Here is a 19,394-nt window from a genome sequence, read left to right as displayed (position 1 = left end):
TGTGTGTGTCAGGTTTCCTAGCCTTATGTTACTGTTCCTCGTCTCCTCTCTCCCGCTGCCTCACGCTGTGTTTTCTTCCTGGAGGGCTGACCTGAAATGTGCCTAATGCTGCATGCAGGCTTTATATGGTCCTATTAATGTTTGCAGTGTTTTATCTCCCTGGACAGTTAGTGTACAACAGGAGTCAGGTGCCACATTAAAACATCTGATCCAACTCTTGAAATACATTGTATGTGTGAGACACAACTATACAAGAATGTCTTTAATTCATTATTTAGAAGAAAACTATAGGAGCATGAGGACTTTTGGGAAATGAAAGAACCCTCCTTGAACATGAAATCAGTCCTTTCCTGTTTACTCTGATAATACCACCATGTTACTAACGTTACACAGCTAGTGTTCTTCATCGATTGGCTTCTTGTCGCCTCACCTGACTTGTTCCTATACTTAACCACAGCAGTTTAATTTGTGTCTTTGCCCAAAGGGTGTATCAGCAAAGTTCACTGACTCACTAAATCCATTTCTGGTGCCACTCGATAGGCCAGTGTTCTGACTCTTTAAGCTGATAGGTCAACAGTGTGCAGATTGTTGTCATTGCTATGTAGTGGAACCACTGGTTGTTCGAGCAGAGGAGTGATCAATCATGTTTTATCAAGTTGCGCACGGCAATAAATGTGTTGACTTCCAAGAGGTTGAAATTACGCAACCTCCTCTCGGCTCCTCTCAAAGTGACAAAGCAGGTGTTTATCTCCTCACCCAGGGGGACACACACACGCTGTTGAACATTAGCGCTCCTTCACAGCGGGGCGTGACCTGCAGCCAAAGGCTCAGGACTGTTAGTGACAGAAGACAGGAAGGGCTGAGGGAGTGGCAGGGCAGGGTCTCTCTGCTGCAAGCTCTGTTTGTCTTAATCAGCACAGAGAAACCTGAGTTTGAATGGAAGGGACTGAGTCATGGTGTATAGTGTGGTAAATAGCTTGCCTGATGGTTGAATATTCTTGATTATAGCAAGAAGAATCGTGTGTGTTTGTAGCGTAGCTCTCAGCAGTGAATGAAGTCAGACACATGTTGGACCTTTGCAGAAGAGATAAGAGCCTGAGTGGAGGGGCAGTCAGTGGAGGAGGAAGTATTCAGATCCTAAGTACTGCTACACACTGGCAAGAATGTATAACTCAGCCCAGCACTGAAACTGTTACTAAAGTAGTGTGTATGTGTGTAAGTATCAAACATAAAAGCATAATGACGCCCCCGTGAGTGGTGTATTATATATTGTATCATTAGGTTATTATTACGCATGCGTTTGTGCCTCGGGAGTAGTAGTTGGAGTTGGTTGAAGTGGAACAAAAATATGATGATTTTTTTTGCTATGGATTAATCTCCTGATTGACTGATTGGTTGATTGTTTTATTAAAACTTCAGAAACACCTGTTACCCAGAGCCCAGAGGGACCCCATCTCAATGCTTCTTTTGTCCTACCAAATATTTCCATCCAAAATGATTCATGAGCAATAAAAAGCAATTCAATCATTTAATTCACTGACAATAAATCTACACATTTGAGAAGCTGAAACCATGAAATGTTGAAAAATGACATCAAAACAGTTTATTTTCTGTCAAGGACTCATTGATTGACTGACTAATATTTTTAGCTCTTCTTGTAAATACTGTTGGATAGTTAAGCATCACATTTTTTAAGGTTTTGCAAACAAAAGAGCGTATATCAATAACTATCAATAACTAAGCTGTCAATTAAATGAAGTGAATGAACTGTGGTGGAATTAGAGAATAAAGAATACACTCAAGTAAAGTACAAGCACATCCGATTTGTACTGAAGTAGCTACTTGACTGAATGTACATAGTAACATTCCACTACTGAGAGTAATAAAAAATAATAATCAACCCAAGTACTCCGCCTACTACGAGCCATAATGTCTGACTGCGACTGTCACAGCCCCGCTGGCATTAATGACTCCTTTACTTGATAAAAGATGAATGGTGCAGTGTGACACACGTCTCAGCAGGAATGTCTGTCACTCACAGACAACATTCCAGACCCCCCTCCCCAGCGCAGTCCCCTGGGTCCTGCTCCGGGTGTGTCAGAATAAATAGTTGGCTTTCATATCACAGCAGAGGAGGTATGACAGTACAAACACCCAGAGAGCACAAACAGGTCTGCAAAGAGCTGTTTATGAGTGACATGCCAGTGTGGAATCTTCTTTGTTCCAGCTCTCACTGGGTTTTATGTTCACACCTGAAACATTAACTTCAGTGCCCTTTCATTACACGAAGAGAACCAGTAAGTGTCACGTTAAGGTACAGAAAGACATTTACTCAACTACTGTACTTATGCAACATCATGAGGTACTTTTAAACTACTTCATACCAGCAATAATTACTTTGAAGATCACCATTATACATAAAAAAAACTAATCAACTTCTTAAATTAGGTGCATTTATAGACTGATCACCCACTATACATTTATACTATACCTTTACAAGTGTAAAGAACAGCTATTTTATCACAATAACCAGAGTATATCTTACCTTCTACTTTGTTAATGTCCTGGAACCATGCCAAGAAACAGCTGAGGCTTCCTCACAGAATGATGTTAGTGGTGTGGAGGATGTTGACTGTCACCTCTCTGTGTTTTTACCCAGGACTCAGGCCACTGACCTGGCTGTGGTGATCGCTCGCATGCAGAAGAATGCCGACCAAGTGGAGAAGAATATCCTGGCATCGGAGCAGCTGCTGGCTGTGGTAAGAACATGCACCAGAGCTGGAGACTCACCAAGATAAAGAATTGTGACGTGACTACATTGACACTGGCTTAATATGAGTGGGTCGTCCCTTGATCACAAGGTTGGCGGTTTGATCCCCGCCTCCTCCTGTCCACATGTCCATGTGTAGTTAGAAAGGCACTATATGAATGCAGTCCATTTGATACTTATATCAGTTTCAGTTTTCAACGATAAATCTCAGCAATAAAGGCTGATCATGCAAGTTGATTTGGCTAACATGCTGCCTGTGGTGGAAAATACAGTACGTCATCTCTGTGAGAGTAAAGGTTATGACAAAGTATGACCCCTGCTCATGTTTCTTTCTCTTTTAAAAAAAATAAAATAAAATTACAAAAAAAAAAAATATATACATTGTAGGGAGTTGGTCCCTAATGTGAGTAAAGTGGTAATAAAACAACCAACTTAAACAGGACATGATTCAACAGAACTTTTTTCTAAATCAGATATGCTCAGAAACATGAGAGTACATGAAAGTGTTTTTTTCTAAACTGAATCTTACAAACACGTTGTTCCTTTTGGCCCCTTGCAGGACACAGAGCGTGATGGGAAGAACCAGGCCCTGGTCCACCAGAGGGAGAACGCGGAAAACCTGGCGCAGGCTGAGGGGCTGCTGAAGGATCTCTTCATGGACGTGGACAAGGCCAAGAGGCTGCAGCACCCGCAGGCCAAAGAGATAGAGAGAGAGTGAGTTTATTCTGCAGTGTCACAGACAAATTCCATGCATGCCAGCAGACACACCTAAAACTTGATGCGTCGCATGCCATGACCAGGCTTGTCACAAAGTGTCATTTCCACATTCCATTTTCCCCCTCTCTCCACCCATCAACTTATCTGAAACACTTCTGTGTCTAAATCTCACTTTTACAGTGTGAAAAATCTGCACGATCGCTGGGTGAAGGACTGCTCCATCTACAGGGAACTGTATTCCCAGATGCAAGAGTTGGACCCAAAACAGAAGATCGACTGGAGCCCTCTGCTGGATGAAAAACTGGTCAGTTGTCAGTCTTTGGTTGAAGCTAAACATCTTGACGATTATAAAATGTCACAGGTTGAACCATTTTCTTCTTCGTAATGCTGGGATTTACAGAAACAGTTGAAGGCAGACGCATACGGCCCCAACCTGACTGATGTGGAGAAGCAGATAGCTGAACATAACATTCTGCACCAGGAGATCGAGGCCTACAACGCCCAGCTGGAGCCCAGCACCACCACTTCAAAGGTACAGGACACAACACGTTATACACACACACACACACACACACACACACACTCTGCAGGACTTCATGCAGGTTGATTAGTTTCTCTGCTTCTTCTTCTTCATCATCTTCTTCTTCATCTGTGTTTGCAGGAGCAGTACGCCGCCCTCAGAGAGAAATATGCTAAACTTCACGTGAGTTGTTTTGTTTGCTCTTGTTGACCTTAAGGCAGCATTGTGTGACTTGTGTTTTTTGAAGGAAATAAGAAATGAATCAAGTGAATTCAGAGGGATGTGTGTATGTAATGTGTGTATCTTGCATGGGTGTTTATGCAGGAGCTCTCCCAGCAGAGACGCAACCACCTGGCCTCTCTGTACGAGTATGTGCAGAGCTGCAGTAAGGAGCTGGTCTACCTGTCAGGCCAGCAGGAGAGGATCCTCCAGAGAGACTGGAGCGAGCGCATGGTCGACGCCCGGGGTGTCCGCATGGAGTATGAGGTGAGGCGGACAGCGTGCGTCCTCGTGATGATGTGGTCTTGTGATCACGAGGGAAGTGCGGGGTGGAGAGATTTTGGAGAGAAGAATATTAACATTTTGTTTGTCAGCTTGCCTTCGAGCACAATCCTCTCAGGGCCAGTTACACCAGCTCGGGACCCAACTGGTGTAACCAGTACGGTGCATAGTAACTGCTTAGCTGCTGGGGAGACTTGATTGTTTGTGTGTTGTTTGCGTTTTTATGCAGAAATTCAAAAACAACGGACTGCTCGCACATGAGAGTGAGATCAACAAGCTTCGGGAGGAAGGAGAGCGTCTTCTTGAGAAGACACACCCTGGCAGCTCAACAATAAAGGTACTGTCAGCTGTTTCAGACATTGGGAACATAAATAAATCATCCTTGTACATGACACAGTGACTCAGTTTTTATTACTGTCAGATACATTAGAATGAATGCTTAGAATCAAATTGCTTTGAGTGAAATTGAATTGAGGTGATTGATTTGGTCAGGCGCACAGGAGTGCTGTGCAGGCCGATTGGCAATCGTTCCTCAACTTGTGCCTGGCTCAGGAAACACACCTGGACAACATCGAAGACTACAAGAAGGTAGAGATCCTCTGACGGCTCCACACTATGACTGACTGTGAACATATTTCTCCTACTAAATCACTGTAGCTCGTTGTTAAGAAGTGCTTGTTTGTCCAATGCAGTTCCAGCTGGATGCAGAGACGCTCTCCGAGTCCCTGGAGAGACTCAGTTCCACTATGGACCCGAGGTCTCTGGCTCAGAAGAGCAACTCTGAGGTCCTGATGGCACTGGAGGTACAACTGTGCTTTTCTTTAAATCTTGGTTTCCACGCAGCTCCACAAAGTCTTGAAGAGTATAGAGACATTTAAAGCTGCAGGATAAGAGTGTCACTTACAACAGTGTAGTGTAGGAGGAACCCAACTGTCAAGAGATCACATGACTGAATACAGGTATTCTCAAACTTTGATTCACGAGGAAAAAGTAAAACGAAAGCAGGATTAAGAAGCTCAGAGGAACTTGAAGCAAAGTCCATGTGTGATTTTGTGCAGACTGCAGTGAGCTTTTAGAAAATAAAGACCACAATAACGTCCACCCACAATGCCCTCCTTCAAACAATGAATCAGCCAATAGCAAGCAACTTGTGACTTGTCAGGTCTGTGTCACATCTCAGCTTCATGCTCACCACACCAAAGCATTATATATGCTTCACCATATTGTTGCATGCAAGAGGAAAGCTTATACGAGATGTATTCCATGCAGCTATGTTGGCAACATCAATTTATACTATTTGGGATATGAGCCATAAAAAAAAAAAACAAGTTAAGGAATTATATATAATAGTGAATAGTATTAAATTATAGAAGAGATTATTTATTTTTCCCTCTTTTACAAAACAGAGAATGCAAACATTTCCTTAAAAATCGACCTGCAACTACATATATTTACATATATATGTATATCACAGCTCTGCTAACGGCTGCACTCTTCAAAGCAGCCACTTTGCTTCTTTACCTGATCTAACCCCCTTCAACCTGCTCAGCAAAATCAGTTCACCTCTACTCAACTAGATAATCAAGAAATACGGAGACATAGCACATGATCTTCCTGGTTGTTTGAGTTGCTTCTGTTCTAATTCAATAATCCCTTCAGGGAGATGAACCAGCAGTAAGGAGGAACGAGCAGCGCCTGGCTGCCCTCAGGGAGCTCAGCAGCAGCGTCGTGCCTCTGAAGTTACGCCGAATCCCGCCCCCCAAACCCACCACCGCAGTGTCCCTGTGTGACTGGGCAGATGAAGATGTAGGTTATGATCAGTCAGGCTTCGATATTAAAAAAACATGATTTCCTATGATGGCAAAGGCAAAATATCTATATTTTATCATGTGCTCTGTCTGCTTCAGGACACAGTGAGGCGTGGTGAGGGGCTAACCCTAAAGTCCAACTCTGATAATAGGAACTGGGTGCTTCAGAGCAACAGTGGGAAGACCAGAACACTCCCTGGGGCATGTTTTTTGATCCCACCACCTGATGCTGAGGCGCTTGACAAAGTAAAAAGGTACAGACCCCAAACACAGCACCTACAGTCTGTATGATTTACTTACATTTTCTTGTTATGTGATTACAACAGAGACAATGCCTGTGATGATTTTAAAGAAACTTTGTGTGTCTGTGTGTGTTCAGTCTGGACAGAGCGCTGACAGACCTAAAGAGCAATAGATCTGCGATAATGGCCTCTTTGAAGAACCCCACTGTGGAGGTGGACGGCCCTATGAAGGCAGGTGAGAAGAAAGTCATCCCACTCTGTTTTCCTCAGCGATAAGACCATGAAAGAGTTTTCGATGGAATATTTGGGCTTATCTCACATTTCATTGTTGATTCACTGTCTTTGCTCCTACCCAGCTGCTACTCAAAGTGCTCCGGATGATCCCAGAGCTGCAGAGTTAGCCACTGACATAGACAAGATCAACAAAGCCCTGGATCTGAGCAAAAAAGAAATCCTGAGTCGACTCAGAGCTCCGTTAGACAACCGCAACCCCGCACAAGACCTGGCGAACAGGCTGCAAGAGCATGAGGTGAATGTGAAAAACATAATGCTTTAACTGTAAATGTTACAGTTTCATTATCTTATGTTTTTTTTCCAAATGTTATTCACTCACACCATATGACTTTGTCCGCCAGAAAACTGCTCGCACTGTAAGACAGCTGGAGTCTGAGAAATCTGCGGTCCAGAGAGAGATGGAGCCTATTCTGGCCAAGAAACCCCTGGGACCCATTGCCTCCACCCTGCCCCTCAAACTCAGCGATGCCAACAACAAGCTTGATGACATCGACACCCTCCTCGATCTTTATAAAAAAAAGTAAGAAGAGTTTCTCTTTAATTTTTAAAGTCACAGGGGGGAAAAAGCGCCTACGTGCACCTAGAGCCTGTTGTTTGTTTTGCAAAAATCCACCTTGCCCGTATCAATCTGTCCACTCAGCCCAGTTCACAGTTTGTGCACACGACACAGATCCTCCCTCCCCCCTCATGCATGTTACAATGCCACACGCCTCAAGCTAGGCATACACTAAATGACATTAGCAGTTGCTATCTATGAGTAAGTTAGCCAGCCTAACTCCATGTAGGGTGTACCCCATTCTGTTTATTCATGAGAGAAGAGACGGCCGCGTTCACAGGTATCTGGTGCACGCCCACTGACGAGCACTTGATGGGAGGGAGCTGAGGAGCTTGGTTATAGGGGGGGGGGGGGCGTGAGAGTTAGAAACGTTCAAAATTTTGACATTTGTCAACTCGATCTGTCAGACCTGCCGATTGCAGCTTTGAACATAGGCAATTAGCCTATATTGTCTGTTCGGGGATGTTTTTCATCATTATCTCTATGTTTCTCTCTTTATAACCAGAGCTACAGCCTCCATGTTCCTCGAGAAGAAGAAGCAGAAAGTGGAAGACATCGTCTCTGGGTTCGAGGAAAAGCTAGCTAAAGATGCCACCATTCTTGATCAACCCAATGCCCTCCAGAGTCGCAACCAGGAGCTGCAGGTATTGTACTATAGGCTCATATGAAGGGAATATGAGGGGATAAAGCATGGGATGCCCCAAAGATATCCAAACCTGTTGTTGTCTTTCTCCTTCGGCCAAACAGTCTATGCTTAAGGATGTGGCCTCAAAGAAGGAGGAGTTCACTAAATTAGGCAAAGATCTGGACCTGACAGGGCAAGCATGCAGCTCCCTGCAGCAGAGTTTCAATGAATACTGTCCTGACATCCGCCGCCAGGAGAACGAGGTGAAAGAGCTGAAGAACCGTTACATGACTGTCAATAATCAGCTCCAGGAAAGGTGTGTGACACATGATCCAGGCATTGTTGTGACTGTGTGTGTGTCTCTCTATGTTCTACAAATATGTTTTTATTTCGAGATGAGTAGTGTTTTTTCTATTTCGCTTTAGGTCTGGTCTCATACAGGAGGCAAACAATAAAAACCAAGATTTCCAGAATGCAGCTCAGTCATTGGATTTCTTCTTGATCAATTTGCCCAATAATTCCATCAAACCCACCGATAATGTGGCGCAGATCACAGCCAAGCAGAACTCTCAGAAGGTGAGTGGAAGTACTGAATATCTTTACATTACATTAACCTGTCTCCAGCTTCTATATAAAAACTTACTCATGTCTGTGTGGTTTTTGGATTATATGTCTTGTTTAGAAAGTAATGGAGGACATCAAGAAGAAATCAGGTGATTTAGAACGAGTCAAGTATCTTTCCCGTGACCTGCAGAGCGTCTTGCATGTGAGTTCAGGAAAGATGATTATTTTCATTAAGAGTTGATCGGTTGTGCACTTCCAATTAGTAATCCTTCAATGTTGCAATATATTTCAGGAGTATGACGTAAAGTCAAACACTTACCGTGGCACTTTGAATAATGATGATGATGATGATGATGATGATGATGAAGATTATGAACCAGTTCCAAAGATACGTCAAACTTCTACTATGACTCAGGCCGTACAGAGAAAGGTACGCTTATAGACAACCGCCTAAACACAACTAAGAACTCATGACAGATGTCTTCTTTTCCTGTAAAATATTCACTGTCTTCAATTACTAAACTCATTTTGTCTTCTGCTTCTTCTGCAGGAAAAAGATCTAGTGAACCTTTTCTCAGAGGTGTCTGCGCAAAATGACCAGCTACTGAGCCATATGGAGACGGCGAGGAACATCAAGGCCAGGGTACGATATTATGGAATCAAAGTTACATCAACAATTTAAGTAATAGAATGATTCCTAGTGTTTCCTCTTACAAATTATCATCTCCTTTGTAATTTTCTTCATTTGTAGAATGAAGATCAAGTTAGTCAGGTGGTGGTCAGTCAGCAGCTGCAGCTACAGAACCAGAAGAAGGACCTGGAGGAGAGTGGTAGTCTGAAAAGGGAATTAAGTGAGGAGGTTGAAAGGCGCTCACATGCTGAAAGAGACCTGGAAACATACCGTAAGAGGTTTGTGTCTCTGAAGAATAGAAGAGGAGTGGAGAGGTTGGAGGAGAAGGAGGTGGTGCAATACTACCGTGACCCCTCACTAGAGGTGGAACTAAAGTCTCTGAAAAATCGGATCCAGGACGAAGCACTGAAAAGGTCAAGAACCCATTCAGAGATAGAAATTATCAATGAAAGGATTATCAATGTAGAAACACAGCTAATAAAAATCGAACCTAAACTAATAATAAGGCAACTGACTGAATACGAGAGAGACCCGCAGCTTGATAAAGAAGCCACCAGGATCAGAGAAGAGATGCAGAGGATACGGCTGGAGCTAGAAACGAGAGACACTGAGTCAGTTCAAGTGAAATCTGAGCTGACGGTTCTGTCTCAGCAGAAACCAAAAATCAGGGAGAAGATTGTTAAGAAAGAAGTGGTGAGGCTCGAAAAGGATCCGGACATGCTGAAAGCTGTTCTCACGTTCCAGAGCATTATCGCGGAGGAGGAATACGAGTTCAAGTCACTCAATGATAGCATTTTTAACATAAGGAGCCAGATAAACACACTTGAGAGGGTAATTCCCACCATCCAACCCAAGATAGTCACCAAGGTGGTGAAGAAAGTACAGCAAGATCCTGATTTACTGGAAGAGTCGAAAAAACTACGGATTGCCTTGGAGGAGGAGAAAGATGAGAATGTTATCCTTATGAAAGACCTGGCCACCTTACATCTACGTTTTAGTGAGGTGAACAAGCTCAGGGCTAAAGTCGAGGTCAAGGAGATCATCAACGAGATCTACAGAGTTGATCCTGAGACAGAAGTCGAGCTGGTGCGTCTGAGGAAAGAGCTGCAGGATTCCAGCCGTAACCGTACAGAGCTGGAGAAAGACATTAAGACATTGATAATAACTCTGACTGCCCTGCGTGCTCAGAAACCCAAAGTAGAGTACAAGGAGGTGACCCAGGAGGTGATCAAAGAAGAGAAAAGCCCAGAGGTCACCAGGGAATTGCAAAGGCTGAACAACCAAGTCTCCCGTATACTAGTCAACTATGAAACCACCCTGGAGCTGCTGACCCACCTACGTAAGGAAAGAGATGAGCTGAAAGCTGAAAAATCAAAGGTGGAGACCAAACTAGTCAATAAAGAGCTCATCAAATATGAGAACGATCCTCTTCTTGAGAAGGAGGCTGACAGACTTCGGAGGAATGTAAGAGAAGAGACTCACCAACGTCGCACTGTGGAGGAGTGTCTCTTTGACCTCCAGAACCAATACATTGTCCTTGAAAGGCAGAAGCCAGAGGAAAAGGTTGTCATGCAGGAAGTGGTGCGTCTTCAGAAGGACCCCAAGCAGATTCTGGAGCATGATAAGTTGAACAAGAACCTGGACGATGAAATGAAATCCCGCAGAAAGCTTGATATTGAGGTCAGACAGCTCAGGGCCCTGGTTCAAGACACAGAGAATACCCTCGCTCAGATGGACGAGCGTCAGAAGAAGATTCAAGTAGAGTCAGAGCTCAGGCAGATCAAATCTCGTATTCTTGAACTGGAAAACTCCCCGCTGCCTATTGAGGAGAAGATTATCATCGAGGAGGTCCTCAAAGTGGAGAGGGACCCTGCGCTGGAAAAACTTACTGATGGTATACGTGCTGAGTTTGAGACGGAGGGCAACAATATCAGTCGTCTAGAGAGAGAAATACGCAACCTGAAGCTCAGGCTGGAAATTCTGCAAAAGGAGAAGTCAATTGAGAAGGTTGTTTACAGAGAAGTTGTTCGCGTAGAGAAAGACCCTGCAGTGGAGGCTGAAAGGGAACGTCTAAGAGAGCTTGTGATGCAGGAGAGAAATCTTAGGCGTGACCAGGAGGAAAATAATCAAGACCTCCACCTCAAAATTACTCACATGCTAACAACAAAGTCTGCCTCTTCTCAGGAGGAGACCACTCTCATCACCAGCAGAGATGCTCTGCAAAGAGAGAAGGAGGATCTTCTCAGACAGCTCAAAATGCTAGAGTCTGAAAGACAGAACATCAGCATAAGCTTCCAGCAACAGTCCAAATTGATGAGTGAGAGGAACCAGACTGTACGACAGAGGAGTATTAAGACATCCTCTGAAATACAAAGGCTGGAGAAAGAAATCCTTAACGAAAAAGATAAAATACACCAGAGAGATACACTCATCCTCGAGCTGCAGAGCAGCGTCAACAATGAAGATCAGTCTGAAACTCACACCAGGGAGACAAATCTCTCCACAAGGATCACCATCCTGGATCCGGAAACCGGTAAAGACATGTCTCCCTATGATGCTTACCTGCAGGGGCTAATTGATCGCGACCACTACATTCACCTGTCAGAGCTGGAGTGCGACTGGGAGGAAATCACCTCAACTGGTCCGGATGGAGATACAACAATTCTGCAGGATCGCAAAAGTGGGATGCAGTATTCTGTCAAGGATTCTCTGAGGGACGGCCGCTTGACTCAGTATGACTTAACACGGTACAAGGAAGGGAAAATGTCCATTTCTGAGTTTGCCCTCCTCGTTGCAGGAGAAGTTAAAAAGCCCTTCATTCCTCCAGTAACAGTTCCAAGATCCCCCACCAGACCCACTCCACCCTCTCCCTTGAACTCCATGCCAAACTCCCTGAGGTCCTCCTACCCCAGCCTCAACTCTCACCACAGTGGCAGTATGAACAACCTCACTGCTTCAGCAGGTGATGAGCAGTTTCCTATCTCTGGTATTTTAGATAACACCACTGAAAGCCGCATGTCTGTAAGAAGTGCCTTGACCCGCAAACTAATTGATGCCGATACAGCTCTGAAGCTGCTGGAGGCACAAGCAGCTACCGGGGGAATCGTCGATCTCGCCAAAAAGGACAAACTCTCTGTTCACAAGGCAGCTGAACGGGGTCTCATTGACACAAGTGACATGTACACGCTTTTGAATGCCCAGAAGGCCTTCACTGGAGTAGAGGACCCGATGACCAAAGAGCGCCTCGCAGTGGGACAGGCTGCAATGAAAGGTTATATTCCCAAAGAAAAGGCCAGAAGGTATATGGAGGCGCAGTACCTGACCGGTGGGTTTGTGAATCCAGCTAAAGCAGGGCGCCTCACTATCAAAGAAGCTCTCGCCAGTGATATTCTTGATAACACAACAGCTGAAGAGCTACAGGATGAGGCTTCCTACAAAAAAGAGCTGGTAGACCCCATCACTCAAGAGAAGATATCATACAAGCAGGCGATGGATCGGTGTAAGAGAGACGTCAGCACGGGGCTCCTGCTGCTTCCTGCAGTCTCTACTGATTCTGCAAATGCGCCATCATACTCAAACTATCGTTTTAGTTCCTCTTATGGAAACTTCTAGATGTGAATTTAAGATGTTTTATTTTGCACCAGCCACTGGTGCTAGAGGGTGTGTGATAACTGATCCACCTAAAGATTCAAATGAAAAATGTAAGTTCGTACACTTTTTGAAAACACTGGAAAAATGTAACTACTTTTTGGGTGAAACTGTACATGTGGATCCGCTTATTTTCAGTGCTATTTTTGGGTCTGCTGTAAAGACAAGGGAAATGTTTGTTTTATATGGTAAATTGTATTTTCAGCACTCTAAAGCTAAATCCTTCATAAGTGCTTATTAAACTCCACAAGTGATACATTAATTTGTCTGTTTTGTTATTTGAAATATTAACAACTGAATCATTAGAACATACAGTATGTGTGCAAATTGAGTCAGTGTTCACAACACTCTGCTTTTGAGCCATGCTAACAGCAGCAATACTTTGGTTGTAGTGCTAATTAGCAAGTGTTACCTTGCTAAACTGAAATGTTGAAAATGGTAAACATTGTACCTGCTGAAATGCCATTGCTGATTTGATTCAGCAGTTTGTGTGGGTTAGGAGTTATGGTTAGGGTCACATATGCCTATTTGCCGTGGAATTTGGCACTTATTGTGGAAAAAATAACAGACCGAGGAACATCGGACTCTTTTCTTAAAAAAGGGTCCATACTGGTCTCATACAAAGCGAGGAACATGGGACCAGGGCAACATAGGACCCAGTGAACATAGGAACGCTCCTCTGAAATTCAGCGTGTTAGCATGCTGATGTTAGCATTTAGCTCAAGTACTGCTGTGCCTAAGTACAACCTCACAGAGCTGTTATCATAGAGTCTGTAAACTCTGCTATAAATATTAAATGCGGGATATACAATTTATGACACATGTTCCCATCTTGTTCCACAAGACAGTTAATCATCTACTGTACCTAATACTTAAATAGCAGTACTTAATATACAATGCCCGTAAATCCTGACGAGTAATATGCTTGGAAATGATGGATTAAGGATACAGATTAAATATGACTCATGTTAAGGTTAACAAGGTCAAACTCACAGATCTACATGGATGAGACACGTGTCTATGGAAGGACAAATGCATGTGGACAATGAAAACATTAGAACCAGGACCCACAGAGTGAATTACCTTGTCAGCAGGCATACGTATCAGTAAATAAACACTGTAGAAACTAATTTACTCTAGTGCCTCTCACAATAAATGTGAGATTAAAATCCCTTTTTTTCCTGACAAGAGTTAAAAGGTGATATTGGTTGGGGAATTTTCTGAAAGACCCCATCTGACGCCACAGTGGATGTTACAGTAAATTATGTTGTCGTGGGCTGCTGGGACGTCTGTCTGCCAGATTACCCGGTGACTGAGAGGACTTTGTGGGATTACTGCACATGAGCCTGTCTGGAGGCCAAAGTGGCCCCACTCTGCGACTAGATGGGTGTGTTGTTCACTGACATGATGCTGTAATGACAAAACCGGCTTTCTGTGTGGTCTCCACTGCACCACTTGCAGACTGGACTCAAATTCTGGGTTCTTTTTCTCCAGTTTTTATCAATGGCATAGTGATCTAAGTGCATGTATGATGACTGCCTTCCTAATAAAAAGCCTGCTAAATAGCCCAGAATACGACAGCATCACATACAGTAGGTGGAAACAAAAAGGGCACATTTGCATTGACTGGACCATTGCCTGAGTGATGGTAATTGGCAGCTCCTTTTTGTTTCACTGGATTGTTGTTGTCATAATACTAGGCTGCAGCGCTGATGGTTTAGACCCTGACAATGAGCATTTGCACATTTCTCTCATATTAACTCTGTCATAAAAGACAACGATGAAGCCCAGTGAATGTCTGCCCTGCAATCATGCCAACACTATATCCACTAGTATTTAAAGCACTCTTCTTCAGTGTAGTTTGCCTATTCATATGACAATATTCAGTGATGATTAAAAGTATGCTCCTGAGTCAAGTACACATTTTACTATTGCAAATGGAAACTGATCATCAATACAAATAGAAACATAAGAACAAAAAGTAAGAGTCCTCTTCATCCATGCATTGACAAATTCCTGACAACCCGACATTAAAATGCATTAACTCAAAGTGTCTGGCTCATCATTGGTTGAAACTCTCTGCCAGAGGCGATAAACTCCAGTAAAGCTCAGACGCCCCGACAGCCAACTGTGCAAAGATGCCAGCTGGCAGCATCAGCTTGAAACCGAAGACGCTGCGAGCCTTCTTCATTCTGAAGATTTCTGTCTGTTACTTTATTCTTTAAATCTTGACCAGTGAGATTAACAGAATGAGACTTAACTGGAGATGTGAGAATCCTCAGAGGATTGTGTTTTTTTCTGCATATTACAAAGGTGTTCTGCTCAAATGTTAACTTGTGTCATGATGTCCTCATACTTCAGAATTCCACCGGGTGGCATCTCTAGAAGAAGAAGAAGAAGAATTCCTTTATTCGTCCCGCAATGGGGAAATTCAATTTCATAGTCAGTGGTGGAATTATCTACCACCCCAATTCCAAAGAAGTTAGGACGTTGTCAATCCATCTTCAACCGCTCGTCCCTATTGGGGTCCTGGGGGGCGGAAGCCGATCCCAACTGACACGTGAGGCGGGGTACACCCTGGACAGGACGCCAGTCTATCACAGGGCACGGCTGGGACGTTGTGCGAAACGTAAATAGAAACAGATTACAATGATTAACAAATCCTTTTTGACCGATATTAAACTGTATCAGAGGTGAAACTAATTCTTTTTTATAATTCCCCATAGTTCATGCGCAGTGCACAGAAAAATACACTTAATTATTGATTATAGTCTACTTATCAAGCATTCACTAGAACCTATCACTCTAGTACTTTTTCATCACTAGTATCAATCTTTCAGCCCCCTGTATCCTAACCGATATTTTCCTCTTGTCCTCTTTTCCTTATCTCATCAAATAGATCTATTTGAATCATGATTTGAATATCTCTCTTAGGCCCCAAGGTGAACCACGAAAAGTCTTTTAGAAAAGGATTTCCGCCCGTCCGTCCGTCTGATCTCTACACACTCTTTGGTTCATATAAAAGAACAAGTCATGCTAAGCTACCAAAAAAGTTTGTCGCTGAAATTCCAGTCGATTATGCGTTTATGTTTTATGCAGAACTAGTTTCTTCAGAGTGTAATAATATTTGGCCGCGGGTGGTGGCATGGTTTAACACGTTACCGTCGCCAATAAGGTAGCTGCTTTTTATCAACAGAATGGCAAGATGGCGGCTCCCATGGTTACATTCAACGTTAGCGATAAAGAGGAAAACACTTGTCATGCTGAAAGAGCATTTTTGTCAGAGACGGGATATTTTTGTCTTTTCTTTCCGGTATGGAGCACCCCCTCCCCCAAATCTTTTAGTGGTAGTGCCGGCTTACTTTCACCCCTGCACTGAATACACTACAAAGACAAGAAATTTAATGTTCAAACTGATAAACGTTGTAGAGATCCTGGACTGTTGAGCAACTGAAGTCGTACATCAAACAAGAATGGGAAAGATTCCACCTACAAAGTTTCAACAGTTAGTGTCCTCAGTTCCCAAACGCTTATAGAGTGTTGTTAAAAGGAAAGGTGATGTGACAAACATGCCTCTGTCCCAGCTTTATGGAACATGTTGCAGGCATCACATTTAAAATGAGTGAATATTTGCAAAAAACAATAAAGTTCATCAGTTCGATCATTAAATATCTTGTCTTTGTAGTGTATTCAATTAAATATAGATTGAAAAGGATTTGCAAATCATTGTGTTCTGGTTTTATTTACATTTATCAGCAATCAGGCTTGCAGTAACAGTAGTGTATCTTAATGTAAACATAACAAATTAGATTTAAAAGGTTTGCCACTTTATCAAATTGAGATTCAAATAGCTTTATTGGCATGACCAATATGAACATGAACATGATCCAGTGCTTTTTTCCTCAGTTGCCTTTTCATTTCCAGCTTTCACTGTCGCTTCATACTGTATTGTGTCAGGTGCTTCTTCCCTAGATATGTTAAGCAATATATTAGTGGCTGGGAATATGACAATGTTTGCACCAGAATTCAAACATCTTTATCCTGCTCACAATGCTACCAGAGTTGGAGTTCTGGGTCATTTTTGAGATGACCACTAAGTTTGTCCTTCAGAGGAGGGGGAGCTATACACTCGATAGTGGATTAGACGGTGACTGTGTCATGGATTAAAGCTCCAGTCAAGAGCATAAGGCTTCCCACTGGCTGGACAGAGTCTCCAGAGGTACAGTCCAGTGACATTATACCACATAAAGGCTAGAAACCATTTTGATTATAAGTAACGGTCATCGAGGGGAATATTTGAATAGATAAACTTGTCAGTCTTCAGTCTATATATATATATATATATATGTATATATATCTTATGTTGTGTGGCAGAAAAAAAACATACATTTTTCATCTTTAAAAAACAGTATAAAACATTTTATTGAAATTGTTATAGTGTAACAGACAAAAACTTAAAAAACCATCACAATACAAGTCTGGATGTGCGGACTAACTGATGAGTGCAGCAGCATTTAAGTCCTCGGATGTTTACAATAGCTAAAGCCCCCTAATAGAGCTAGAGGAGCTGTGGTTGAGCAGCTAAAGCCTGGCCACTGACGTCAGCCCATAGTTGTGGAGAGCCCAGAAAGGTGCTAAGCAGGAGACAGCTTACTGTCCAAATGTCTAACACAATGTAACTCCAGTTACAGAGCCAACACACTACTCTACTCCTGTCATGGGTGAGTGATGAACACAGAATAGCGTCTAACAAAGCGGACTTACACATAATACATAGTAGTCTGGTACATTCTGGATTTTATTATACAAAATAAGAGAGTTTCACACAAGATAGAGTCTGTGTGAGATTAGGGAAAAAGGGTCAGACAAAACAGAGTAGACAGCCACTTAAACTGGGGAAAAGTTGACATCCTACAAAGAGTACAACACTGATGTTAAAGGAAAGACGTGCAGATACCTTAAACAAACATCACCTCGTCATACATCAGCATTTTCATCAGTCTTTGCCATTGGCAGTGTTAAGGGATGCTGAGTTAAGAGATGCTGAGGGAAACGGATTGCCTCACTGTTGCGCCGCATGTACGCGTGGCCGCTGATGGGGTACCACATCTCTGTGAAGGTCAGGTTGGCCACGGTGATGGCACAGCGCCCTAGCACCTTGAAGCCTGACTTGCAGTAGAAGGGAACGAGGAAGTCTTCGCACATGAGCACTGCCCGGCGCACGTTGGGCAGGCAGCGGAGATACTGCAGGTAACGCCACATCAGAATGGGACCTTTGCCCTGCTGTCTGAAGGTGCGATGGACAGCGAGGACGTGGATGTGGACGGTGTGGCCGCGGGGTTTGTGGAGAGTCAGTGCGTCCTGGAGAAGGGGGAAGTGGAAAGGAAGAGGAAAGTGGTTAGTAATTACTGATCATATATATATGTGATGGTCAGACATACATGATGATTTGGGAAGGTGCAGGGTGTCTCACTGTTGTGAGTCTGTCCTGGTCCCAGAGAGAGCCGATGATAAAAGCCACGAGCCGGCCCTCCTCAATCCAGCCCATGGACAGCTCTGGACACAGTGTGAGGAAATGACGCACTTCATCCAGGTGGAGAGGACACTCACCCGACACTGAGATAAATGCTGAGAGAGAGAGAGAGAGAGAGAGAGAGAGAGAGAGAGAGAGAGAGAGAGAGAGAGAGAGAGAGAGTGAATAACTGTGCGCAAAATTGGTTTGGCACTACTTTTACGCACATTAAAAGCCCAGAAACCCCAGTGAACATTGTGCTGAATACAGCTTTAACATCTTTAAAGTGTAGATAAAAGAATATCTGACAGTGACCAAATGAAATGCAAAGAGGGAATTCGATCTCTCTACGCCACAAATGGTTTTACGCACTCCTCCACGAAGCTTCCTTTCACTCAGCGACACTTCCAAGCGGATTTCTGCTTCATTCCATGGCTGATGAGACTCTCACTTACCTTCTCGCTCGATTTCAAAGACGCTTATGGCATCCTGCGTGTTGAGCGGTCGGAATTCGCTCGCGGGAAGCGTGTGTCTCCTTTGGATGCCAGGCGAAACAGACGGTGTTGGCTGCATTGGTTTGATGAAAAGCTGCGCTCCAACAACGGACATCGTACGACTTTACACTCTCTCCTCCGTAGAAAAAAAACTGGTCTGGTCTTCTTCTCCCCCCGCTCTGCAGGATCACCTCTGTCGGGCCCTGCGAGGAGAACACCATGCTTGTGTCTGTATTTATAGGACAGATTTCCCGGCTGTGATCCAGCAGCTCATTTGCATTTGAATATTTGATGTCAGTGAATGAATGAAGGTCACGACTGCGTGGGGCACTTTACTGAAGCCTGCAATTAACTGCGTCCATCGCTGCGGTTTGGTTTTTGTCTCCATTGATAGATAATAACAAAAGGTTTTCTATGAACCATCACCTCTGGCATGTTTGCCACGTGTGTTCACAGGGAGGCGCACCGATCCACAACACAAAAGTTTGGATAAAATACCACTAAAATATTTC

The 19,394-nt window shown here is 43.6% G+C and overlaps 2 protein-coding genes across 2 annotated transcripts in view; one reads left to right on the top strand and one right to left on the bottom strand.

Annotated features, from left to right (window-relative positions):
- The window catches only part of LOC310960018 (envoplakin-like), a 13,347-nt gene extending 215 nt beyond the window's left edge, over positions 1-13,132 (top strand). Inside the window, exons 2-22 of the mRNA XM_083931592.1 lie at positions 2,660-2,759; positions 3,330-3,484; positions 3,668-3,791; positions 3,888-4,019; positions 4,149-4,190; positions 4,332-4,493; positions 4,738-4,845; positions 5,001-5,096; positions 5,201-5,311; positions 6,168-6,314; positions 6,416-6,570; positions 6,696-6,793; positions 6,915-7,087; positions 7,194-7,372; positions 7,914-8,052; positions 8,156-8,349; positions 8,459-8,609; positions 8,716-8,799; positions 8,890-9,027; positions 9,148-9,240; positions 9,349-13,132. Of these exons, the coding sequence (XP_083787718.1) occupies positions 2,660-2,759; positions 3,330-3,484; positions 3,668-3,791; positions 3,888-4,019; positions 4,149-4,190; positions 4,332-4,493; positions 4,738-4,845; positions 5,001-5,096; positions 5,201-5,311; positions 6,168-6,314; positions 6,416-6,570; positions 6,696-6,793; positions 6,915-7,087; positions 7,194-7,372; positions 7,914-8,052; positions 8,156-8,349; positions 8,459-8,609; positions 8,716-8,799; positions 8,890-9,027; positions 9,148-9,240; positions 9,349-12,840 (6,073 nt within the window). The 3' untranslated portion in view covers positions 12,841-13,132. The remainder of the gene's footprint in view (positions 1-2,659; positions 2,760-3,329; positions 3,485-3,667; positions 3,792-3,887; positions 4,020-4,148; positions 4,191-4,331; positions 4,494-4,737; positions 4,846-5,000; positions 5,097-5,200; positions 5,312-6,167; positions 6,315-6,415; positions 6,571-6,695; positions 6,794-6,914; positions 7,088-7,193; positions 7,373-7,913; positions 8,053-8,155; positions 8,350-8,458; positions 8,610-8,715; positions 8,800-8,889; positions 9,028-9,147; positions 9,241-9,348) is intronic.
- Positions 13,133-17,853: 4,721 nt separating this feature from the next.
- On the bottom strand, positions 17,854-18,997 carry LOC310960361 (serotonin N-acetyltransferase-like; the record flags this gene model as incomplete). The annotated part of the gene is made up of 3 exons (XM_083932046.1): positions 17,854-18,237; positions 18,350-18,504; positions 18,844-18,997. The coding sequence occupies 3 exons, from the start codon at positions 18,995-18,997 to the stop codon at positions 17,854-17,856; spliced, it is 693 nt and encodes a 230-aa protein (XP_083788172.1).
- Positions 18,998-19,394: the final 397 nt, after the last annotated feature.

This window comes from Echiichthys vipera (genome assembly GCF_963691815.1).
Source record: "Echiichthys vipera genome assembly, chromosome: 17".
Classification (NCBI taxonomy): domain Eukaryota; kingdom Metazoa; phylum Chordata; class Actinopteri; order Perciformes; family Trachinidae; genus Echiichthys; species Echiichthys vipera.
The sequence above is the reverse complement of the archived record's forward strand: the minus strand, read 5'-3'. Positions and strand labels throughout refer to the sequence as shown.